At 41.5% G+C, this 27,235-nt stretch overlaps 1 protein-coding gene and 1 long non-coding RNA gene across 7 annotated transcripts in view; one reads left to right on the top strand and one right to left on the bottom strand.

Moving 5' to 3' along the window:
* Positions 1–8,921: 8,921 nt before the first annotated feature.
* LOC130276299 (uncharacterized) overlaps positions 8,922–27,235 on the top strand; it is a 38,906-nt gene continuing 20,592 nt past the window's right edge. For both annotated transcript variants that reach the window (XR_008845076.1, XR_008845075.1), the window contains exons 1-2: positions 8,922–9,105; positions 21,973–22,161. This is a non-coding gene — a long non-coding RNA (uncharacterized LOC130276299). The remainder of the gene's footprint in view (positions 9,106–21,972; positions 22,162–27,235) is intronic.
* The window catches only part of SEMA4D (semaphorin 4D), an 87,440-nt gene continuing 74,321 nt past the window's right edge, over positions 14,117–27,235 (bottom strand). For 2 of the 5 annotated variants that reach the window (XM_056525440.1, XM_056525431.1), the window contains exon 16: positions 22,189–24,665. In XM_056525440.1, the coding sequence (XP_056381415.1) occupies positions 23,755–24,665 (911 nt within the window). In that variant the 3' untranslated portion in view covers positions 22,189–23,754. The other 3 variants (XM_056525451.1, XM_056525460.1, XM_056525468.1) reach the window with 3 other exon arrangements.

Genomic DNA, 27,235 nt, shown 5'->3' on the forward strand with positions numbered 1-27,235 from the left:
GTAAAAGGAGAAAAAGCCCCCCAAAATTTGTTAGGCAATTTCTCCCGAGTACGGCGATACCCCATATGTGACCCTATTCTGTTGCCTTGAAATACGACAGGGCTCCAAAGTGAGAGCGCCATGTGCATTTGAGGCCTGAATTAGGGACTTGCATAGGGGTGGACATAGGGGTATTCTACGCCAGTGATTCCCAAACAGGGCGCCTCCAGCTGTTGCTAAACTCCCAGCATGCTTGGATAGTCAATTGCTGTCCAGAAATGCTGGGAGTTTTTGTTTTGCAACAGCTGGAGGCTCCATCTTAGAAACACTGCCGTACAATACGTTTTTAATTTTTATTGGAGAAGGGGGGTGGGGGGTGGGGGGGCAGTGTACGTGTGTATATGTAGTGTTTTACTCTTTATTTTATGTTAGTGTAGTGTAGTGTTTTTAGGTTACATTCACACTGGCGGCAGATTACACTGAGTCTCCCGCTAGGAGTTTGAGCTGCGGCGGAAAATTTGCCGCATCTCAAATTTGCAGCGGGGAACTCACTGTAATCTGCCGCCAGTGTGAATGTAGCCTGTACATTCACACGGGAGGGGGGTCAAAACTACAACTCCCAGCATGCACTGACAGACCATGCATGCTGGGAGTTGTAGTTTTGCAACAGCTGGAGGCACACTGGCTGGAAAACCTTGAGTTAGGTTCTATGACCTAACTCAGTATTTTCCAACCAGTGTGCCTCCAGCTGTTGCAAAACTGCAACTCCCAGCATGTACTGATTGCGGAAGGGCATGCTGGGAGATGTAGTTATGCAATGGCTGGAGGCACGCAAGTACAACTCCCAGCATGCCAAGACAGCCTTATGCTGTTCCTGAATGCTTGGAGTTGTAGTTTTGCAATATTTAGAGGGGTTCAGGTTGTAGATCACTAAGTGGTCTCAAACTGTAGCCCTCCAGATGTTGCAAAACTACAACTCTCAGCATGCCCAGCCAGCAAACTGCTGTCTGGGCATGCTGAAAGTTGTAGTTTTGCAACATCTGGAGGGCTACAGTTTGAGACCACTTAGTGATCTACAACCTGAACCCCTCTAAATATTGCAAAACTACAAGTCCCAGCATGCCCACACAGCAAACAGCTGTCTGGGCATGCTGGGAGTTGTAGTTTTGCAACATCTGGAGGGCCACGGTTTAGAGACCACTGTAAACTGTGGCCCTCCGGATGTTGCTAGGCAACAACTCACCTAGCAGGACCCGGAAGCCGCCGCCGCCGCACGTGGGGGATCCCCGCATGGAGGATCGCGATCCGGGATCCAGGTAGGGACCTTCGGCGCCGACCCTCCCTGGACGGTTCCCCCGTTTTGCCCGGACATCGATAGGTGGGCAAAGCGGGGGAACCGAACTTTAACCCCCCCTCCCCCGGTCTGCTATCGGTCGGTCGCTCGGCCGACCAATAGCAGGGATAGGAGGGGTGGCAACCCTGCCACCAAACTCCTATCCCTTTAGGGGGATCTAGGGTGTCTCGGACACCTACGATCCCTCTTATTTTCCGGGTCACCGGGTCACCAGTGACCCGTATGACCCGGAATCGCGCAGATCGCAGGTCTGAATTGACCTGCGATTTGCGCGCATCGCGGTCATGGGGGGGTCTCAGGACCCCCCTTGGCGATGTGCCGGGATGCCTGCTGTTAGATAACAGCAGTCATCCCGGTCCGATCACCGCTACCGGTGACGCGGCGCTCCCGGAACCCCGCGACGTACATGTACGTCGCCGCGCGCCAAGTGACACTTCGCGGCGCCGTACATGTACGTCGCTCGTCGTGAAGGGGTTAAACCCCACAGTCAATGGCGTACGCGCAAAAAAATTCTAAACTCCACTTTTTATATCATGAAAAATTAATAAAAAGCGATCAAAAAGTCTGATCAATTAAAAAATGGAAAAATTAAAAAAGTTATAGGGGTCAGAAGATGACAAATTTTTTACGTATTCATTTTTGTGCATGTAGTTATAATTTTTCCAGAAGTACGACAAAATCAAACCTATATAAGTAGGGTATCATTTACAAAATAAAGAGGTGGTGTCATTTTTACCGAAAAATGTAGTGGGTAGAAACGGAAGCCCCCAACAGTTAGAAAATGGCGTTTTTTCTTCAATTTTGTCGCACAATGAATTTCTTTTCCGTTTTGCCGTCGATTTTTGGGTAAATTGACTGATTTCATTAGAAAGTAGAATTGGTGGTGCAAAAAATAAGCCATCATATGGATTTTTAGGTGCAAAATTGAAAGAATTATGATTTTTTTTTTTAAAGGTAAGGAGGAAAAATCAAAAGTGCAAAAATGGAAAAACCCTGGAGTCCTTAACCCCTTAAGGACCTGGCCAGTTTTATTTTTGCATTTTCGTTTTTTCCTCCTCGCCTTCTAAAAATCATAACTTTTTTATTTCCATCCACAGACCCATATCAGGGCTTGTTTTATGCGTCACCAATTGTACTTTGTAATTACATCACTTATTTTACCATAAAATGTATGGCACAACCAAACAAATATTATTTATGAGGGAAAATGGAAAAGAAAAACGGAATTTAGCTAATTTTGGAAGGTTTTGTTTTTACTTTGCACACTTTACGGTAAAAATGGCATGTTTTCTTTATTCTGTGGGTCAATACGATTAAAATGACACCCATGTTATATGCTCTTCTATAATTGTACGGCAAAAAAAAAAAAATCGCAAACTATTTTATCAAAATGTGTATGTTTGAAATTGCCCTATTTTGACCACCTATAACTTTCAAATTTTTCCATATATGGGGCAGTATGAGGGCTCATTTTTTGTGCTGTGATCTGTAGTTTTTATAGTTATTACTTTTGCTTAGGTTTTACTTTTTATACATTTTTTGGGGAATAAAATGTGACAAAAATGCAGCAATTTTGGACTTTATTTACGTTTACACCGTTCACCGTATGGGATAATTAACAATATATTTTGATAGTTAAGACTTTTACGCACGTGGCGATACCAAATATGTTTATTAAATACTTTTTTAAATGCTTTTTTGGAGGTAAAATGGGAAAAAAAGGATGATTTAAGTTTTTATTGGGGTAAGGGATTTTTCTAATTTTTTTCTACTTTTTACACTTTAATAGGGCATAGCACTGATCAGTGTTATCGTGATCTTCTGCTCTGGTCTGCTCGATCTCAGACCAGAGCAGAAGACCCCTGGAGAAAGACTGAGGCAGGTGAGGGGACCTCCGTCCGTCATTATGGATGATCGGATCCCAGCGGCAGCGATGCGCGCGATCCGATCATCCATTTAAAGTACTGCACTGCCGCAGATGCCGATCACGGCATCTGAGGGGTTAATGGCGGACATCTGCGCGATCGCAGATGTCCGCCATTACCATCGGGTCCCTGGCTGCTGATGGCAGCCGGGACCTGCCGCGCATGACACAAACACCAGTCTGGTGCTCGCGGTCATGGCTGAGTGTAAATTTACGTCATGGTGCGTTAAAGGGGTACTCCGGTGCTTAGACATCTTATCCCCTATCCAAACAATAGGGGATAAGATGCCTGATCGCGGGAGTCCCGCAGCTGGGGACGCCCGTGATCATGCACGCGGCACCCAGTTTCAAATCAGTCTCCAGAACGTGTTAGCTCCGGGACTAATTACGGTCGACCGCAGGGCCGGCGGCGTGTGACGTCACGCTCCGCCCCTCAATGCAAGCCTACAGGAGGGGACGTGATAGCTAGCATTGGCTTGCATTGAGGGGCGGAGCCTGCGGGAGGGGGCGTGATAGCTAGCATTGGCTTGCATTGAGGGGTCGACCATAATCAGTCCCGGAGCGAACACGCTCCGGAGACTGATTACAAACGTGGTGCCGCGTGCATGATCACGGGCTTCCCCAGCTGCGGGACTCCCGCGATCAGGCATCTTATCCCCTATCCTTTGGATAGGGGATAAGATGTCTAAGCACTGGAGTACCTCTTTAAGTACCACTGCACTATGACATACATTTACACCCATTATCGTTAAGGGGTCAATGTTGTGTCCCCTCAAAATAACTCACAACCATAAATGTCTAAACCTTGTCATCAACAAAAGTGAGTACACTCCTAAGTGTAAATGTGCAAATTGGGCCCAATTAGCCATTAGATCTCATGCATAAATGGGGAGCAGGTGTCCTAAATTTGGTGTCATCGCTCTCTCTAGATGGTGGCAAGCCATCAATCAAGCATGGTTGTGGGAGTGTCATGTTCTGGGCCTGCATGAGTGCTGCTGGCACTGAGGAGCTACAGTTCATTGAGGGAACCATAAATTCCAACATGTACTGTGACATACTGAAGCAGAGCATGATCTGTTCCCTTCAGAGACTTGGCTGCAGGGCAGTATTCCAACATGATAACCCCAAAAAACTCCAAGACAACCTCTGCCTTGGTAAAGCAGCTGAGAGTAAAGGCGATTTAATGGGCAAGCATGTCTCCAGGCATAAACCCTATTGAGCATCTTTGGGGCATCCTCAAATGGAAGGTGGGGGAGCTTAAGGTCAATATTCACCAGCTTCATGATGTGCCCCCACTTACTGTATCTAGCTGTTACTATAGACTTAGCCAATCAGCAGTCAGGGGATACCAATTTGCAGATAAATGAGATACCTAGTGGACAAGACCAGGGTTATTTTTCTGGGGGTAAGGAGTAATATTTGGTAAATTAATTTAACAATATATGTTAGAATTATATGAGCTCACATGGAGGAAAGTTGTTTTAAGTTACCGTGACAAGTCTGTTTTTTTTTATTTTAATTACACAAAATGTTTTCAATTTTTCAATGTGCATTTCTCAGTGAAACCATTTGGAGGCCTTGTTTTATGCAGGAGAAATTGTATTTTTGGCACTGAACACCAAAATAGCCAATTCTGCCAGGAGTACGGATATTCTAATTTCCCTACTGGGATTATCTAGTGAGGAGCCAACCTAAAAGGTGGCAATTTTTGATTTAGTATTCACAGATGGGAATTTGGTATCAGATATTACTGTAGGTGAAAGTGTGAGATGGAATGATCACCAGTTAGTCACAACAAACCAATGTTTTAGAAAAGCTGACTCTTCTAAAATTGGATTAGTTATACACAGTGTTCCCTGTTTAAAATATTAATCGGTTCCAGGACGACCATTGTATGTTGAAACCATAACTATGTAAGGAGTGCGGGGTGTCTCTGGCAGGAGGCTTCCCCAAAAATGCCGACAGTGCTGGAGCGCTTCACTGGTACTGGTGAAATAGAACTGCAGACTGCAGTATTAAAATCCAATAGGTATTTATTAGCTATGATAAAGGTAACAGAAAACAAAAAACAGGGGGGGGGGGGGATAGCAATCTTGTACGGACTACGCGTTTCGAAAGGTATCCCTTTCTTTGAGGACCTGAAGAAAGGGATACCTTTCTAAACGCGTAGGTCGTACAAGATTGCTATCCCCCCCCTGTTTTTTGTTTTCTGTTACCTTTATCATAGCTAATAAATACCTATTGAATTTTAATACTGCAGTCTGCAGTTCTATTGCACCAGTACCAGTGAAGCGCTCCAGCACTGTCGGCATTTTTGGGGAAGCCTCCTGCCAGAGACACCCCGCACTCCTTCCATTGTATTTTACCGCTCTCCAGCGGTCCGACATCCAGCTGCTCCTGGTCAATTAAAGTGGTCCTCCACCGACCCCTGCACACTACACGTACAGAGAGACGTGTGACCCCTACCACTATCCAAGCTCGGCTAATCCTAAGGGCTGAGGGGCGCAGGGATCTCCCGATATCTGCCCCGCATCTGGATACCTCTTCCCGCATCCTGCGATTAACATCGGAGGACCAAAGCACCTCCTCCTGCAGCACCGCTTTTCCAGCTAACGGTACCAGCAGTAACCTGCTCCTGCAGAACATCCACGGCCAGCGGAGAAGATCCAGTAGCAGAGGAGACCTCCAGCGGCATCGGGATTCCCGCCGCACTCCCCCCAAAGTACTGTCCAGAGTTGTGCCTGCTCGCTAGCACAACTTGACAAGGTGAGCAGGCATTTAATTTCCTAATACCTCTGCCTATCTAACGCCCTTTTAAGCAAAGGTAAAGGCAAAATCAAGGCGCCATCTCTGTGTTTTTTCTTTCCATATATATCCTGAAACCATAACCTGGTAATTGGTTCTGAAGCCCCAAAATGTCATTCAAAATAGGAAAAAGTGAGGATTAAACAAAAATAAGTAGATAACTAATACAGATAAAGCAAGTCCTTACATATAAAAGTAAGAAAGATCTGCTGTGAGCTGTAAATCACTGTCTATGTAGAGGACAGGAGCTTCTTCAGGGTCCTGTACAGTACACGCAATGTCCTAAAAAAGTAACATGGAGTCGCCCTTACTTGATGTCCAAAGGAGCAGCTAACTGTGCCACAGGTAAATAGTACAGAACATGTAGTACCTCCCTGTACTGTAGGGGGCGCTACTAAACAGACAGTCAGTAGATGCACTTCATTAAGAGGTATACGGGTGTTTTACCAGTGAAATGCTCATTCTCATTGGTCAGTTCTTCCAGCCATTGAAACATTTTGTTTCATATGGTGACCTGATGTCTAGAGAGAGTCTGGGAGAACTGGGACTACTTGAAAGATGCATTATTGCATGCAAAAGATACCTGCATTAGGCTTGTCCCTAAAAGAAAAAAAAAGGAAGTGGCTAAAATATTAAACAAAAAGCAATCATTTAGTAAATGATTAAACAAAAAATAACAGCAATGAGAAACTAGCATTGCCAGCGAAGAAACTAAAACAAGGAATAATTAAAAACAAAAAGGAAGGAAGGAATGTAGAAGAGGATAAAAGGACTGGCCGACTGCCTCAACAAATACTTCAGTGTAAAAAAAAAAAAATGATCTTAGTTAGGAAGGAAGACTAATGAATTATTTGATGCATGTGTCTTTACAGAGGAAGAGGTTCTATGTCAGCTGTCTAAAGCAAAGAAAAATAGGTCACAGGGGCCTGATGGGATACACCTAAAGTTATTAAAAGGGTGAACTAGGAGAACAGTTAACAGATTTATTTAAAGGGAAACTGACAGCTGTTTAACCCACACTAAACCCAATACAAAGGGTTATAGTGCGGATGAACTGGATTAATATGTATTTATCATCTGGATCGGTGCAGTAGTTTAGGAGATATACAATGTATTAAATAATATGTTAATCACCTGCTTTGAGCAATGGAGGCATCCCTGCCTATCTCTCCTCTGCTTCGGTATGCCAGCCCATCTCGTGCTCACAAGGGGCTAGAGGGTCTCATAAAGATTCATAAAGTGGATGGGCATATCAGAGGGCAAGGATGCTGGGTCCTGCCTCCACAGCAGGCAATACATTTATATGTCTGGATTAGTGACACCTATCTGAGTGTGTAATAAACGATTTTAATCTGGTTCACCCACACTATAACCCTGTGTATTGAACTTTGTGTGGGTGAACCAGCTGTCAGTTTCTCTTTAACCTATCACTGCTAACAGCAGTAGCCCCAGAAAAGTGGGATTAACAAATGTTGTGACATACACAAAAAAGGAATCGGGCCAACAAGCCTGACATCAATAGTGGGGAAATTAATGGAAACCCTACTAAAGGATAGGATTGTGGAACATCTAAAATCCCATGGATTGCAAGATGAAAAACAACATGGGCTTACTTCAGGGAGATCATGTCAAAGTAATCTTTTGATTTTTTTTGACTGGGTGACTGAAATAATAGATGGCAGTAGACATGGCATATCTAGATTTTAGTAAGGCTTTTGACACTGTCCCACATAGAAGACTTATCAATAAACTACAGTCATTGAGCTTGGACTCCAATATTGTTGAGTGGATTAGGCAGTGGCTGAGTAACAGACAACAGAGGGTTGTAGTCAATGGAGAATATTCAGAGCAAGGTCTTGTCACCAGTGGGGTACCTCATGGATCTGTACTGGAACCAATTTTGTTTAATATCTTCATTAGTGATATTACAGAAGGTCTCGATGGTAAGGTGTGTCTTTTTGCTGATGACACAAAGATATGTAACTGGGTTGATGTCCCTGGAGGGATACACCAAATGGAAAAGGATTTCGGCAATCTAGAAGAATGGTCAGAACTCTGGCAACTGAAATTTAATGTGGATAAGTGCAAGATAATGCACCTGTGGCAGAATATAGAATATTTGCCACAGTTCTGACCTCAGTATATGAGGAAAGGGATTTAGGGGGTCATTATTTCAGAAGACTTAAAGGTAGGAAGACAATGTAATAGAGCAGCAGGAAATGCTAGCAGAATACTTGGATGTATAGGGAGAGGTATAAGCAGTAGAAAGAGGGAAGTGCTCATGCCGCTGTACAGAACACTGGTGACACCTCACAGAGTATTGTGTACAGTACTGGAGACCATGGGAAAGATTTATCAAAACCTGTCCAGAGCAAAAGTTTTCCTCTGGACAGTTTTTAATAAATGTTACCAGACATTACCAGAGGACAGGTGTGGCAAAGTTTTTAGAAAAAAACAGCTATGTTTTCTAATCCTGGAAAACCCCTTTAAGCCCACTATAAGAGACAACACATTAAACAAAGACAAGTGGATTTTTCTTTTGCTTTTACCTGTAGCACACCCTTCAATAAAAAGATTTTATATATCTAAAGTTCATGTATTTCAAGAAAGCAGGTTATTGTTTATATCTATGCCTGATGTAGGCAGAAAACATAAGGTGAGATTTATCAAAATCTGTCCAGAGGAAAAGTTTCTGAGTTGCCCATAGCAACCAATCAGATCACTTCTTTCCTTTTTAACAAGGCCTCTGAAAAATGAAAGAAGCGATCTGATTGGTTGCTATGGGCAAATCAACTTTTCCTTTGGACAGGTTTTGATAAATCTCCCCCATAGAGCAGGCTCAGGAGCGGAGACTGCTTCATGCCCGTAGAGCAACTGACAGCCATAGTCAGCTAACTCCAGTTGCAGCCATTTAACTGACTAGATGCAGTTGTCAACATTGCACCCATGTAGTTAGAAGTCACATGCCAGTCACTTCAGACGTCTGATCATCCTTTCACACACTACATGTATCAGGGAGGAGTGCACTCCGATCAATGGGGCTGTGAGTAGCTGCGCAGCGACATTTACAGCTAGCACATCATGCACACTTGCTATAGATTACCATTTGTGATGTTTTATGTGCTGGACTTATAGCTGCTGTAAATTTCCTGGAATTTGTGATCAGGATCACAGGGGTGGTTTATGCAGTACCTGGTTGTGTGGGATCTCAACTATAAACATTAGATATGCATACTTGCAAATAGAGGTATACTGTCTGCATTTATGGTTTCACTTATTCTCTACTCCGAACTCACTACATTAGGAACTCCAGCCCAAACCATACTGGGGATATCCTATTTATTGGTTATAACTTGGAGATTTAAATTGTTTGACTCTCCTGGTAATTGTAGGTTCTGTCTCCCCTGAGGACCCTGTTTGATTTAGAAGCAGAAACAAGTAGGGAGCATTGGATTAACCATTAGAGTAGATTACCATATTTGTTATCTTGATTCCGGTTTTGCCCACATTTCCTATAAGTGTCAGGGGGGGTTTGTGGTTAAAAACCCAGACATTCTGCTGGTCTGCAGGACCACTGTGCAGACACCCGTAATAGTTGGCGAGACATACTTTTCGTTTTGCTACCCTTTACTGGTTGAAAGGCACTCTTTTTCTGGTGGTTTTTATCATAGTATTAATAAAATTAACATTTTAGGCACTTCCTAACTTCACACAGTTCCTTTGATAGATAAATAAAGTAACAGGGCATCAGAATATGGAGTTGCAATCAAAGTTTTACATTTTTTTAATAGTGAAAATAAACTGTATACAATTGGGTATTCTTTGTAGTCACTGACCCATAGAATGAAACATGTCAGTTTTACTGCACAACATTTGTTTCTTTCTAATTTAATCCTACAAATAACTTATTTTTTTAACTGAATGGTGCCATTGAGCCGGATAATTGGTCCAAAAAAAAAAAAAAAAAACACATATGGCTCTGTTGTGTTGTGGTATTACAACTTGGCTCCAGTCAATTAAATGGAACTTATCTGCAATACCACACACAACCTAAGGATAGATGTGGTGCTGTTCCTGGAATCTGCTCTGTTTTTCTAATCCTGGATAATTTCTTTGGAGTTATGGCTTGTAGAAAGAGAAGAAAATGGAAATTGGAGGTTAACTGGAGGCTGTATGGTCACCATTACCAAATAAAAGATCTCTTAAAACAAAGTTAATTGTTAACTTGAGCCAGCACTTTTATTGCTCAGCGTCTGCTTGGCAGAATCGTAACAGTGATTATATTGCAGTGGAGGAAATAATGCCTTAATCCACAGCCTACGCCTACAGATGTGAGGACAAGACTGCGAGATGAACTTTAACACAAAGCGCTCAGTTTAGCAAATTACCTTTTATTTGTTTTAAAGCTTAACCCCTTAAGGACCCGGGGTTTTTCCGTTTTTGCACTTTCGTGTTTTCCTCCTTATCATAACTCTTTCAATTTTGCACCTAAAAATCCATATGATGGCTTATTTTTTGCACCACCAATTCTACTTTGTAATGACATCAGTCATTTTACCCAAAAATCTACGGCGAAACGGGAAAAAAAATCATTGTGTGACAAAATTGAAGAAAAAAGTAAATTTTTTGGTAAAAATGACACCTCTTTATTCTGTAGGTCCATACAATTAAAATTATACCCTACTTATATAGGTTTGATTTTGTCATAGTTCTGAAAAAAATCATAACTACATGCAGGAAAATGTATACGTTTAAAATTGTCATCTTCTGACCCCCTATAACTATTTTTCCGCATATGGGGTTTTATGAGGGCTAATTTTTTGCGCCGTGATCTGTAGTTTTCAGCGGTACCATTTTTGTATTGATCTGACTTTTTGATCACTTTTTATTCATTTTTTCATGATATAAAAAGTGACCAAAAATACACTATCTTGGAATTTTTTTTGTGCGTACGCCGTTGACCGTGCGGATTAACGATATATTTTTATAATTCGGACATTTCCGCACGCGGCGATACCATATATGTTTATTTTTATTTACACCGTTTTGTTTTTTTTAAGTGGGAAAAAATGGAATTCAAACTTTTATCAGGGGAGGTGTTAAAACATCTTTATTATCTTTATTTTTTTTTTTTTTGCAATAACCCCCAGAGGGGGCTATAACATGCATTATACTGACTTCAGGCACTGATCAATGCTATGCCATAGATTAATGCTTTGCCGATAGTGTAATCGCCGCTTGACTGCTCTTGCCTGAATAGGGAAAAGGGGGGTGATTCAAACTTTTATTAGGGAAGGAGTTAAATGATCTTTATTCACTTTTTTTTTTGCAGTGTTATAGCTCCCATAGGGGCTATAACTAGGGATCGACCGATTATCGGTATGGCCGATATTATCGGCCGATAATCACGATTTTGGGCATTATCGGTATCGACAATTATCTTGCCGATAAGCCGATAATGCCCCGCCCCCCGCCCCCACCGCGATCGCCACCCCCTCGACGCACCCCCCACCGTGATGCTAGGCGGTATACCGGTATGGATTTTTCCCATACCGCTATACCGGTCGGGCCCCTCCCCCACCCTCCGAGTCAATAAAAAAATTTAAACTTACCCGTAATGGGGGTGGTCCGGGCCATCCATCCATCATTCCTGTAGTGTCCGGGGGCGTTCCGGGTGGACCGGTCCGGGCTGTCCTTCTCCCACGGTCTTCTTCTCCACTCCGGGCAGGCTCTGGCCTAGTACGCTGCATAGACGCCGTTACGCCGTGACGTCAGGTGCGTCGCTGCACACGGGCGTCACTGCGCAGCGGCATCTATGCAGCGTACTAGGCCGGAGCCTGCCCGGAGTGGAGAAGATGACCGCCGGAGAAGAAGGACAGCCCGGACCGGACCACCCTCCACCCGGAACGCCCCCGGACACTACAGGACCACCCTGACAGGTAGGGGGAGAGAAGCGGGTGGTGGTGGCGGCGGCCTATGGCCCCGCAAAAGCCACTGCAGATCATTGATTTTAAGCGCCCGCTTTAAATCAATGATCTGCAGCGGTGTCGCAGGGGGTTAAATAGCCGATAACTTATACCGGAATATCGGTATAAGTTATCGGCTATCGGACCTAACCTGCACCGATTATCAGTATCGGCCCTAAAAAAACGATATCGGTCGATCCCTAGCTATAACACTGCACTCACTGATCTTTTACGTTGTTCAATGGTTTCTGATAGGAAACCATTGATCAATGATGCTGCTCCTTGACTGCTCATACATGGATCTCAGGCACTGAGCAGTCATTTGGCGATAGGACACCAGGAGGCAAGGTAAGGGACCCTCCTGCTGTGTCTCAGCTGTTCGGGATGCGGCGATTTCGCCAGGGCGATCCCGAACAGCGCCCTGAGCTAGCCGGCAACATTTAGTTTCACTTTAGACGCGGCGTTCAACTTTGAACGCCACGTCTAAAGAGTTAATAGCGCGCGGCACCGCAATATTGAACGGGAGCGGACTCAGGACGTACCAGTACGTCCTTGGCCCTTAAGAGGTTAAGGACGTTTTTCGTTTTTGCACTTTTGTTTTTTCCTCAACTTCTAAAATTCACTTTGTTTTCCACCTACAGACCTACATGAGGGCTTGTTTTTTGCGCTACCAATTTTACTTTGTAATGACATCATTTCACCCCAAAATCTATGGCGCAAAAAAGCCATTTTGTAATTTTTGGCGGCTTCAGTTACTACGCAGTGCGCTTTTCGGTAAAAATGGCACCTTATCTTTATTCTGTAGGTTCATACAGTTAAATACCCAACTTATATATGTTTTATTTTATTTTACTTCTTTTTGCACATAATTGTGTACGTTTAAAATTGTCATCTTCTGACCCCCATAATTAATGTTTTATTTTTCTGTATAGGGGATATGTGAGGGCTCCTTTTTTGCGCTGTGATCTGTAATTTTTGTGTTGATGGGACTTTTATAGCTTTTTATACATTTATTAGGGTATACAAAGTGACCAAACATATGCAATTTTGGACTTTGGTATTTTTTTTTTTTATGTATACGCCATTTACCGTGCAGTTTATTTAACATATTTTTATGGTTCAGACATTTACGGACACAGCGATACCACATTTATTTTTGTTGACATTTTTTTTATATTTTATTAGGGAAGGGGTTAAATTAAATTTATTAACTTTTTTATTTTTTTTACACTATTTTATAGTCCACATAGCCATAGCATTGATCAGTGTTATCGGTGCTCAATTGCTCCAGGCTGCTGAGGCTTCCTGGAGCATCGAGCCACCGATTGGACAGAGAGGGGGCAGGTAAGGGCCCCCCTGCCATCTTCTCAGCTGGTCAGGACACAAAAGTTTTACCACAGTGGTCCCAATCAGCTCAGCTGAGCTGCCAGGACTGTTAAGGGTACAATCACGTGCACATTTTCTTCTCCAAATCTGCTGCAGATTTGCTTCAGCCGGTTTTGCTGCCCAATGACTTCAGTGGTATAAACATCTGCTACAACAAATCTGCAGCATAAAATATGCAAGTGTAAACATACCCTGACATGAAGTCAATGGGTAGCCAAATACGCCACCCATTGACTTCAAGCATATAAGAAATATGGCACGTGTGACCCTACCTGTAGGGTGTATTCACAGTATCTTGCGCATATCTGATGTACAGGATTTGAAAATGCAGATTTTAAGCTGCAAATTGCAAGGTAAACTACCTTGAGTGAACACAACTTCAAATCTGCTGCTTCAAATCCTGGGCATCAAATATGCACATGATACTGTATGTGTGACCTTTAGAGTGTATTTACACAGGCCAGTAATGTGTTGCACACCATACTGTATATTTCATCACAAACTGATGCAGTGTTGCAATGCATTTTCCAGCCACAAGGTTTTTATAAGAAAAAAAAAACTTTACCTGTAAAACTTTATCAGTCTAATTGAAGGAACTGGAAGACCGGAACATCCCGTATTGCACAGTACGGTTTCCACAAGGCTGGCAAGGCAGATTTCCATTAGTGAACAGGAAAAAGTGCAAATTAAAAGACCCAATCCTACAGATACAAATTACTTTTATTTCACGGGAATGATCAGCATATATTCACTGCTTTGTAAACTCTGTCAGTATCTTCACGGAGGGCTGAATTACTTTATAAAATATAGTGGTTATACATTAATAAAATGAAGTGCAAATTCAAAAGTGCTCATGGCAGAGTCTGACAGTACTAAATCTAGAGCCAGTCACACTCCCCATCATCTATGGATGAAAATAATAATTTTGTCCATAATGCATAAAGAAGCAAAATCGCTTTCCAATATTTTTTTTTCTGTCCCCATAATAAAACACTGTTCATGAAGGCCTGGCTGCTTATTCCGGGAATTTGTCTTGTTGCATTTTTGCCATTTTGTTTAATTGACGTCTTTCTTGTTGCAGCTCTCCTACAATAAAAGAAAACAGTTTCAGCACATTCCTATATACAGCGTTCATCAGGTCAAGTGTTATGGCAGAGTCACATGAAGTCTAAGCCTTCAATACTCTGGGATAAGTGAACATGTTCATAAAGCTCCCATGATGTTATGGAGAAAAAAATGATAACATGAATAACTTTGTGTTGACATGTTACTGTAAAGAAGCTTACCTGATATGTGCAGAAACACAATTCTCATGCAACTAACATTATACCTATATTACAACTTTATTAACATTCTCAGTTTGTGTAGCCCACATTGACTGTACTACTTACTCTCCATCTAAAAAGGCTTCTTTTTAATTTTTTATTCAAAAGGATCCTAGCAGTTGCAGTAGGAGCCTAGTTGGCATATTTTAAGCACTGCCCATATTTAAAGGGGGCTATCACAAAGATCTTGTGGGTATACTGGGCAGTACCACTGACATTTTTTTGTATGGGAACTATCACCCGACGCACGGATATACTAGTCATTCTTTGTTAACAGGGTTGTCTGGACAACCCCTATAGCACCTTAAAGCGTACCCGTCAGATCCAACCAAAAACATTTTTTTAAATATATCACTCCGTACCCAATCCTGACCATGTACATCTAATTTTTATTTGTCTAACACCTTTTTTTTTATTACACTTTTAATTTAGCTCACTAGTCTAAATTCCTCTCAAAGGCAGGGGGCGTGGCCTCACTGTGCATGTCTCCGCCCCCTCCCTCAGCATGCTGTCTGCTCACATCACCCCTAGCATTAGCAAAACTACAACTCCCAGCTTGTCCTCACTGATAGTAGTGGGAAACAAGCTGACAGTGGGAGGATTTTTCCTCCAGCTGTGAGCCCTGCGCGCTCAGCTGTCAATCAAGGTAGTGTGTCCATGACATAGGTGATGACGCATGGACACAGCAGGACTAGTATGTGTCCAAGCATGCAGGGGGGGGGGGGGGGGGGGCAGTTGTTTGACTGGCTTTTTCAGTCTAAAATACTGAACATTTTCTAATGAAAGCAATTGCAAAACCTATTGGTTTGGCATGCTTTACAACATATCAAAAGTTTTTGTATCTGACAGTGCCCATTTAAAGACACAGGGTTCCTGTGTCAGAGTACCGGCTGCAATCAGTCCAGCATGAACCCTTCAGTTGCCTTTATCAAAGTTAATTGTGGCATCAAAGAGTCTAAAAATATCATTGCCGGTCCTTTCGGGGGCAATGGGGGGACTAAAAAAATAGGAGGGGAGAAAAGTGGTTATCCACCATAAGGTGCTTTTAGTTCTTACCTACCAGACAGTAATAGACATGCTTAGGAGGGACCCATGCTTGTACTGGGGCTAAAGGACTGTGTTGTGAGATTACCATAATGCTGCTGCTGCTTTCTTTTTGAGAAATGGCCATTTCCTGTTGGAGTTCCTTTCCTCCAATTAAAAGTCCCAGGATCCCTTGTTTGTAAGTGTGAGGTCACACATCAGCCACCCCACCCATTGCAGCACACCTGAGCACCCTACAATGCTGCGCTGTGCTGTAAACTATAATTCCCTGCAGCCCTGTGGAGAATGATCCCCCCCACCACCTCACCCAGTGGTCGCTCCACTAATTGAAACTCAGACAGGCTCCCTTTTAACACCTAACTAGTTATGTAATGTGTGGGGTCGCACTGAAACCTGGGAAAAGCGGATACAACACTCATTTTTTATGCTGCTAAAAATTAACATCGGGGCACATAAGAATTTTAAAACCAGCCATTAAACTCAGGTACAGAAACTATATTATGAACTACACTAACTTTACAGCCCCTGTAGCACAGTGAAATAAAAAAATACCCCTTTAAAAAGGTGTACTCCGGTGGAAAACATTTTTTTTTAATCAACTGGTGCCAAAAAGTTAAACAGATTTGTAAATTAATTCTATTTAAACTGTGTCGGGAACTGTCCAGAGAAGGAGCAAAACCCCATTGTAAACCTGTCTGAAAAGTTCCTGACACGCACAGAGGTGGCAGCAGAGAGCACTGTGGTCAGACAGAAAACTATACAACTTCCTGTGGAGCATGCAGCAGCTGATAGGTACTAGAAGGATTAAGATTTGTATATAGAAGTAATTTAAAAATCTTTTTAAACTTTCTGCCACCAGTTGATTAGATTTTTTTTCCCCACTGGAGTACCCCTTTAACCTCTTAAGGAGGCAGGGCGTATCTGTACGTCCTCCTCCCGCGATATAACGTGACCCCGCGTCCTATCAGATTGGCCCCAGCATCTAACGATAGAGGGGACCCATGGCTAATACCGGACAGCACCGATCGCGGAAATTCCCAGTATTAACTCTTCAGATGAAAGTTTATTGCCGCGGCTAAAGTTTAAAAAAAACACAAAAAAATAAAATAAAATAAAAAAACATTCCCAGCAGCTCAGTCGGGCTGACGGGACCACCGCGGTGTCCTGCCTCCTCCTTGTCCAATCGCCAATTTGCTGCTCCATGTCTGAGATCAAGGCAGGAGCAGTGGAGCGCCGATAACACTGATCAATGCTATGCTATGGCATAGCATTGAGCAGCGTCTAATCAATGTACTGCATGTTGTAGTCCCCTATGTTAATAAATGTGATTTAACCTCTTAATAAAAGTTTGAATCACCCCCCTTTCACTATTTAAAAAAAAACTATGTTAGCAAAAATAAATATAAACATATGTAGTATCATCGCGTGCGTTAATGTCCGAAGTATAGAAATATATCATTAATTAAACCACACGGTTAATGGCGTACACGTATAAAATTCCAAATTCCAAAATAGCATATTTTTGGTCACTTTTTATACCATAATAAAATGAATAAAAAGCGATCAAAAAGTCTGATCGAAACAAAAATGGTACAGATAAAAACTTCAGATAACGACGCAAAAAAGCCCCCATACATCCCTGTATGCAGAAAAATAAAAAAGTTATAGGGATCAGAAGGACATCTTTTAAACGTATTCATTTTTGTGCATGTAGTTATGACTTTTTCCAAAAGTTAAACAAAATCAAACCTATATAAGTAGGGTATCATTTTAATCATATGGACCTACAGAATAAAGATAAGGTGTAATTTTCACCGAAAAATGCACTGTGTAGAAACTGAAGCCCCCAACATTTTTTAGTTTTTTTTACATATCTGTTTAACTTTCTGGAGCCAGTATATATCTCTCTCTCTCTTATATATCTATATCTAATCTCTCTCTAATCTATATCTCTCTCTAATCTATATCTCTCTCTCTCTCTCTCTCTATCTATCTCTATATCTACATATATAGGTTTAGATGTAACATAAATAGTAATAGTTTAATGATGAAAATATTTTTTATCCAATCACACAATTGCTATACCCATGTCTTTTTCCAGCCCTCCATTATGTTGCTATGCTCGCTGACAGCACTCTTCCATCTTGCTAGTTCATTTGACCACCCATGATTTAGTGAACCTAAAAAAAAAAAAAAAAAATTAGATCGATAGGTCACCGAATTACCTATATAGTGTGGCAGACTCATCATAAGGCAACCGTGCAGTAACTAAGGCCACATTTCCACTAGGGATCGACCGATTATCGGTATGGCCGATATTATCGGCCGATAATCACGAATTTGGGCATTATCGGTATCTGCAATTACCTTGCCTATAAGCAGATAATGCCCCGACCCGCCGCACTGCGACCGCCCCCCCGCACCGCGTCGCACCCCCCACCGTAGTGCTGGGCGGTATACCGGTATGGATTTTTGCCCATACCACTATACCGGTCGGGCCCCTCCCCCACCCTCCGAGTCAATAAAAAAAATTAAACTTACCCGTAATGGGGGTGGTCCGGGCCATCCATCCTTCCTGTAGTGTCCGGCGGCATTCCGGGTGGAGGGTGAACCGGTCCGGGCTGTCCTTCTCCACTCCGGGCAGGCTCCGGCCTAGTACACTGCATAGACGCCGCTACGCCGTGACGTCGGGTTCGTCGCTGCGCACGTGCGTCACTGCGCAGCGGCATCTATGCTGCGTTACTAGGCCGGAACCTGCCCGGAGTGGAGAAGATGACCCCCGGAGAAGAAGAACAGCCCGGACCGGTTCCCCCTCCACCCGGAATGCCGCCGGACACTACAGGAAGGAAGGATGGCCCGGACCACCCTGACAGGTAAGGGGAGAGAAGCGGGAGGTGGCGGCAGCGGCCTATGGCACCGCAAAAGCCACTGCAGTGCATTGATTTAAAGCACCCGCTTTAAATTAATGATCTGCAGCGGTGTCGCGGTGGGATAAATAGCCGATAACTTATACCGATATTCCGGTATAAGTTATCGGCCCTATCCCCCACCGATTATCGGCCCTAAAAAAAACGATATCGGTCGATCCCTAATTTTCACATGCATATAAATGCACGCGTCTGAAAAACACCCCTTTGCATTATGCCGGTATTATCGCCAATATTGTGTGGCCCCTGGTGAGAAAGTGAGGGAGGATTTTAGCTGTATGTGTTCACCGGCATGTTGGAACGTGGCCAATACTCCGTTTATGCCACTTTTTACATACAAAATGTGCCAAATTTGTGCAAAAGCTATACCAAACAGAGCACCAGTAATAGTTTTCTGTATCAAAGTCGATCACAGCAAGACAGGCTGCATTTCAAGTATATGTAGGGTCGGACAATCACATTTACTTCTCGTTTTCAGACATCATGCTTTAACATATTACGTAGATCTTTTGGACAATGTAGGATTTTAGTATCAAACGTAGAAATTTTATACAAAAAGTAATCATATGAAAAAAAACAAAAAAAAAACTAGTGAAACCAGTACTGTACTAGGCACATCGATCAAGGATGGGAAGAAGGAAAACTGAGATACAGGTTTTGTAAGCCAATACAGACAGTATAACACTACATCAGTACAATGACATTGTATAGCGCCTGCCGTAGGATTTTACCTGTAACTCTAATAAATACTTTTGAAGACTTCTGCCCAGCTTCTGATTCAATAGTGCAATGATACTCTGCATCCTTTGTGGCAATATCTCTCACCCAACTGAGGATGTGCACTTTTCCTTCAGCAAGTGGCAGTAGGGCTTCCTTAGCACAACTCTCCATTTTCACTCCATCTTTTTTCCACAAGAAATGTGCATCTTTTAGTCCTGAAGCACAAAAAAGTCTTATAACCTACAAAGTTGGGATATACCTAATGGAAGCTCTTAAAAACTTTGCGGTCCAAAATAGAAAAATTACTATGGTTGTTCAGCCAGTATTTTAGCTTCAACTGCACCAAAATTGTAGTGCAGGACAAGCATGTTTATTATACACAATGGCCCATAAAGAATAGGAAAGCGTGAGGCTTATCAGGATAATGGGCATACACCATGCCATGCACAACTATTTTTGCCAACAGTAAGCCAGTTAAGAATTGGTCTAAACTTAGTCTGGACATTAAAAACAGCCTGAGTCATTGGGATAATGCAAGAAATGGCCTAGATGTAAAAAAAAAAAAAAAAAAAAAAAAAAAAAAAAAAAACACTTTTTTTGCCTGTAAAAATGGTGTGTAATAAAGGCCTTAGCCTAAAAGTGTACCTAAACAATTATACATCCAATTTTGTTAAATGCCCTAGTTTGCTAGTAATGTAACCAGGTTAATCTTCATTTTTGTTACATATATACGTTTTTACTCGTTGTTTGGCCACGAATGCCCGATATTTGCTTATTTCCTGGATAAAGCAGGTTTAGTGGGTGCGTCTCAGGAAGTGTGATGTTGTGATATGCCAGCCACCCTTAGTACCAATTAGGCTTTGCGTCTGTATAAAACGTGAGCATACAAAAAGAGCCTCTCTCCTACTGGGTATGTACACATCTTAAACACTGTGGATTTTATGATAAACATTTTATGTTGAAATAAGCCAAAATTCCAGTCCTCAAGAGTATCACCAAGTTATATGTTTCCCTACGGTTTGTACTTTTCCCTAAATTTTTTAAATATTTTTACACATGCTCCGACGATAGCCGGGACCCGTGGCTAATACTGGACATCACCAATCGCGGTGATGCCCATTATTAACCCTTCAGATGCGGCAATCAAAGTTGATTGCCACGTCTAAAGTGTAATCTGGTTAGTTCAAAATAAATCAAAAAATATTTCCGGGAAACTAAATGAAAATAAGGACGGGTTGTTAATGGAGTTAGCATGTGACTGCACAAGTCTGTGTACACCTTAAAGGGGTATTACAGGCAAAAACTTTTTTTTTATATATCAACTGGCTCTGGAAAGTTAAACAGATTTGTAAATTACTTCTATTAAAAAATCTTAATCCTTACAATAGTTATTAGCTTCTAAAGTTGAGTTGCTGTTTTCTGTCTAACTGCTTTCTGATGACTCGCGTCCCGGTAGCTGTCCAGCTCCTATGGGGATATTCTTCCATCATGCACAGCTCCCGTGACGTGACATCATCATTGAGCAGTTAGACAGAAAACTTCAGAAGCTAATAACTATTGGAAGGATTAAGATTTTTTAATAGAAGTAATTTACAAATCTGTTTAACTTTCCGGAGCCAGTTGTTGATATATAAAAAAAAGTTTTTGCCTGGAATACCCCTTTAAAACCATCCATGGTTTGATTTCTGTCTCACTGCAGAAATGTACATTTCTTTAGTTAAAATAAAAAATATATATAATGTTTTCTGTATATTTTTGAAAGCTGGTACTTACTGTTGTCTGTCCAACATAGGTTGCTTAAAATTAACACAATGGAAAAATATAAATTTAACAGGTTAGCAAGATTATGAAAGTTTTGTTTAAATAATTTTTGCATAATAGTGGAAAATGGAAATATATTATACACACAAAATGGTATAGTATTTATGGGTATAGGGGTTGGTCACTTTATAAAATTTTTTTTTTACAAAAAGCCCATAAACCGTAATGTACAAGTAGTAGAGATTTTATACTTCACAATGTTGGTATAAAATCTGATTAATGGTATGGTACATCTACGGGTCACAAGATAGCAGCAGACAAGTCATTTATCCACTTCTGTGCAGCTGAACAGTAGCTGAGCGCCTTTAGTACATGCACGGATACAGGCAGCAGTATCTCCTGTATGTGCTTATGTCTGTTCACAGATTATACTGGGAAAGCAATAAGCCTTCAGTTCCAGAGATGGGGAAAAATATAGCCGAGTGTGCCAAGCATTACAGTTTATGTAGTTTTTGAATGTTTATTGTTTATTTATTTTTTTTAATTTATTTTTTTAGAAAACCTGGCCAAATCTTTAAAAGGGCTCATAAAACTTTTTAAAACAAATTAACTATCCTTCGGAAAGGCCTTCAATACGAGATCAGCAGTTGTCTCCACTGATCAGATGTTGATGGCCTATCCAGAGGTGGGTCCATAATTTTTTTTTTTAAGTCGAACAACCCCCTTAATAAAAGACATCATTTATGCTTACTAACTGATGTTCCACTTTCATACTTACCAGTTCCATGACAAAAGAGGTGAAAAGTTCCATGGACATGAACCAGCTGACCCTGATCACTTAGGAAAGGAGGGAGTAATTTAAGAACGTCTGTGTCTGTACTAGACAGAACTTCAAGTGGCATGCTGGATAGTGAAGGATGCAGTTCGGAAGCCATAGAGGATACAATGGAAGTGACGGAAGGAGGAAAAGGTATGGGAGATGAGGCTGTGTGACAGACAGGGACAGAAGAGAGAAAAAGGGAACTAAGAAAATAAAGGCAGTAAAGAAGTATATGACAAAATGAAATTCATGCAAGTTCAGGAAAGGTAGTTGTGTAAAACATGAAGAGCAATACCGTAGATGAATTAATGTCAACGAGTCACAACTCTGGCAAATTTTCTTAAAACAATAAAATAATACTTTAATTTTAGGGCTTTCTGAATTTACATTTATACAGCAGTGGTATAGAAAAATAGACAATCATTTTCTGAAATATAAACCGCAAGAATCACAGTGTATTCTCCCCTACAGTCTTATATATAGTATATAGAAAGTATGCCCTAAATAAATTACTGCTAGAATGCTTTCAGATTCCAGTCTTTTCATTTCAATCCAAGTTTATAAGATTCTGCAGTCTCACTCCAGTGTTCTGACTGGTAAAATATATTATAAAAAGAAGTCTTTGCTGAAGCAGTTTCTTTTTTTCCCTCATTGTCCAAACACGCAATTATTTTTTTCAAGTAGTCACTTCTAATTTCGGAAATGCTGCTCCACAGTATCATTGCGGAGGGCAGGGATTTGTTGCATCTTTCCATTTTAATATTTATTATTCATACTCTGGTTCCAGTCAATACTGTGAGACATAACACCTGGGTTCTGTTGTATATTGTAAAAGGAAGGACATCAAAAAATTGTTTCTTTTTCTCCCTGAGAAAGCAAATCAACTTAAAATATATTTGTCACAAAACCATAGCAAAAGGAAAACACTGAACATATGTACAGCATGTTGTTCTTCAATGTACTTCTTCAAGTACTAAAGAGAATAATGGGACCTATGTGGGCCCAGATGAGCACATCCTTACCAATCTGATAAACAATGAACTTCCAATTTGGAATTAACTTTATAACTCGGTATTGTGCAATGACTGAATACGCTTTATCAGTCTGCGGAGAATAGAACAAAAAACATTAAAAACAGAACAGCGTAAAGGAATGTAACAAAAAATAATAAAAATAAAAAAAATAAAAAAAAACACAGAAACCAGTGTATCTCAGGGCTTAGCTAAAAAGGAATATCCCAATATTCACATATTCTTTTACGAAAGTGAAGCTGGGCAGTGGACTAGTGGACTGCAAAACAGCCCCATTGCTTATGGCTCAGAATGCTTTAAAGGGAACATGCCAGCTTCATTTTGCTGCCCTTTGAGAGCTGCATTTGATAGTGGAAGGCATGCTGATTTCAACAGTGCATCTGCTATGTCCAGATATGCTGTAGTTTGGCCACACAATAAAACATTGAGCCTGATGTATAAGAGATAGAGTCTCCCCCTGCCACTGATTGACAGCCTTCTCCATATTACTGTGCATAGAGAGAAAGAAATCTGTCAATCAGCAATTGGGGGTGGGACCCACAGCTTATGGATAAATAGGACTCCTAGCACTTTGCAACAAGTGTAGTTTGTCTCCTCTGTATAAATAAGCTGTAAAAATGGCACACTGTAGAAATCAGCAAGCCTGTCACTTTGGCATACTGCTCTCAGAGTATAGGTGACACGTTCCCTTTAATTTCAAAAAGTCTGTTTTTCAATCGCCATCAGAATCTGCATATTTTATTTCACACTTTACATCAAATGGTTGGTCCTTTTCATTTTCCTCTGTCGTCTCAACTTCCTTGTGTGTGATGTTGCCATTGCCGCAGTCTGGCTCGGTCTCATAACCGGTGTCATGAGGTGCTTTCTGAACTCCTCCACATTGGTTCTCTGGGCACACTTTCTCCACTAAGGTTTCTTTAACACCCTGTTCACAGTCTTTCAGATTGAGAGGAGTCTTCTTCTTGCCATGAAACATAGCATCACGATACTTTAGACAAGTGGCCGGCAGAAATCCCTTGTAGCAATTGTATGTCAACAATAAGATGAAAAGAAAAAAAAATACGATGACCAAGATTATAAGGAGAGAGCAATCATTTGGGTTGGTCAAGTAGAACGCCTTTCCCACTCCAGCATCAGGCATGGAGCTGAATACCTCCATCAGGGATACTGTAGGTGTTATTTTGTTGCTTAAATGTGTTACACCAACAAATGCTGTCATGGCTTGAGTTGTTGACGTTTTGGTAGTTTTCTCCCTTGTGGTTTTATAAAAGCTAGTGGTCTCCATGGGTTCTTCCCTTCGTGTTGTAGATTGGGTTGTGCTAGTCAGAGGCAGCGGTGTCCTTTCAATTTCCAAATGATATTTCATGACCACCTGAGAAAACACTTTGTCCATTACGACCTCTTGTGACCAGCACTGATAAGTGCCTGCATCCAACTCGGTCACATTGAGTATCATTAAAGTACCGTGCATAAGATATTTAGGTGGGTTTATTTTCAAGGTTTCATCATTGAATGTCCAGAACACTGAAGCCAATTTAGACTTGCAAGAGCATTTTAGCTCTACCGTGCTTCCTGCCTTCACCTTGTACCTCATACTTTCCCGTATTCCTTTATCAGCAGAATCTAGAAAAGTGGGTACACATCAACATCCATTTGGTTAAGTGAGCCTACATTACAAAGTTTTTACTTTTTAAGCACTGCTGATAGGCTTTAATACCTTTCAGCATGCTTAGTTTTAACCCCTACATAATATTTCAAAACAAAAAAATTATTTGCTTCATGCCAAAATTCCACAGAGGTTTTTCATATAAAAACGTCGGCCAAATGTTAGCTGCAAGTCAATAGTAAACTGCAAAATGCCAGATCCACTTGCTGTTTTTCATTTTAGCGTTTTTTTTTAATCCTTTAGGCATTTTTCAGCTCTTTTGGGCTCAGAGACTGGTTTTAAAACCTCCTCAATTTCAGAGTATGGCTTTTTTTTCGGGAAAATCTTGGCGTTTTCCTCCCATGGGAGTGAAAAAACGCCAAGAAAACGCCATGTGGGTTTTAACTTTGGCGTTTTTGCAGGCAGTTTTTATTCTCTATTTGGACTTTAGCGATCCAAAAAAAGTGATGGAGATACCTTTTTTGTTACATTTCGTATTGTACCATTAAAAATATATATTAAAAAAGATACAGTAGTGATGGAAAAAATCTTAATAAAATTTATATTTCTTAGAACAAAATTTTTATAAATTTTTAAACAGTGATCAATTTATGTGGACGGGCAGAGAACTAAAAATCTAGCCGGCAATATAAAAAAAAGTGTAGAAAGGGGCCACTAAATTATAAAAAGAATATATTTTTTATAATTCATTTTGTAATTTTTTTTATTAGTAATGTATTTTAATTATGTGTTTAATAAAATGTGTGTTCTTTTACTTTAACATTTATATTTTTTTTTCGATTTTTTAGATAGTACTACTACTCTCAGCATGAAACACTGTTCCATGATGGGAGTTGTAATACCTGTACTAATAGACAGATCGCAGATCACCTACTGCAATCCTCTGGTATAAGCTCTAGAAGCTGGCCGCACTTCTCCGCTCCCCTGCCCCGCACTATACTCCGCTGTGATTTTAAGTTCTCTTCACATCACAGATTCATATTTCCCGCTGAGAGCTGTGATTGGCCGGATAGTGTCCAATTCTATTGTTTATACCAGAGGATCGCAGCGGGTATCAGGAGTGACACCTGCTGTGATCTGACCTTAACTGCAGGTACTACTACCAACATGGAGCACACTCTGTTCCACGCTGGGAGCTGTTATACCTGCATTAATAGACAGATAGCAACGGGTGTCAGAAGTGACAACCTGGGCCATCTATTACTACAGATACTACAGCTCCCAGCATGGAGCAAAGTGTGCTCCATGTTGGGAGCAGTAGTACCTGCAGTAGGGAACAGATCGTAGCAAGTGTCACTTCTGACACCTGTTGCGATCGTCCTGATGTGAATTTCAGGATTCAGCTGTGCTCACAGCTACAGAGCCGAAAGAACAGCTGATGTTGAGCAGTAGATATACGTCATATATCTACTGCCCAGCCAGAACTTTCAGTGAGCCTGCAATGTGTATACAAGTATACACATTGCTGAGCTGTGCGCTATGCGCCAGCCCAGCAAGGAAAGATTTAACTTCCACTACTGGACAGTGTAGGTTAACCCTTTGGGCGGTATACACTATATACAGCTATCTATAAATAGCTTTATATAGTGTATACAGAAGACAAAGTTGTCCCCTTACCTCCCTCCAGTCTAGCTCTGACCCTAGTGATGACGTCATTAGGGGCGGAGCTACTGACTGGAGCCAGGCTGGTAAGGGTGTCAGGCTCTGTTCACATTGTCCATTTTGTATAATGTGAACAGACCCTTCTGCCAGGGTCTTCCCAGACAGGGAGACTCCAGCTGTTGCTAAACTACAACTCCCAACATGCACAGACAGACAAAGACTGTCTGGGCATGCTGGGAGTTGTAGTTTTGCAATAATTAGAGGCTCCTTGTTTGGGAAGACATTGCAATATGGACACTCTCCCCAGCAGAGAGTGCCAAAAATTTCCTAACCATTTTTTGTGTTTCTTTTTCTTCTCAATTACTTATAGATCACCGCAGTGATCCAACAAAACCCTATTTCCCCTATATAAAACTTTGTACTTTATTAATTTTTCCTCACACTTAAGACAACCAGATTAAAATTGCAGTGCAATTCTCTCCATATAGTAAGAACAAACAGTGCAAGCCTAGCTACCTGACACTGATCATATGAACATCGCATGCACCTGCAGTTTGCTATGCGAATGGAGGCAGCACTGTGTTTTAAAATCAATTCTCAGCCCCCCTCGACCTGTTTTGCTGCTAGATGCAGCTTTGTCAAGCACTTGACAAAGCTGCGTCTAGCAGCGAAACATGTCGAGGGGGGCTGAGAATTGATTTTAAAAAGAAGTGCTGCCTCCATTCGCATAGCACACTGCAGGTGCATGCGATGTTCATATGATCAGTGTCAGGTAGCTAGGCTGGCACCGGTTGTTCTTACTATATGGAGAGAATGGCACTGCAATTTTAATCTGGTAATCTTAAGTGTGAGGAAAAATTTATAAAGTACAAAGTTTTATATATGGGGAAATAGGGTTTGTTGGATCACCGCGGTAATTGTGATT

This window comes from Hyla sarda, chromosome 1 (genome assembly GCF_029499605.1).
Source record: "Hyla sarda isolate aHylSar1 chromosome 1, aHylSar1.hap1, whole genome shotgun sequence".
Lineage (NCBI taxonomy): Eukaryota > Metazoa > Chordata > Amphibia > Anura > Hylidae > Hyla > Hyla sarda.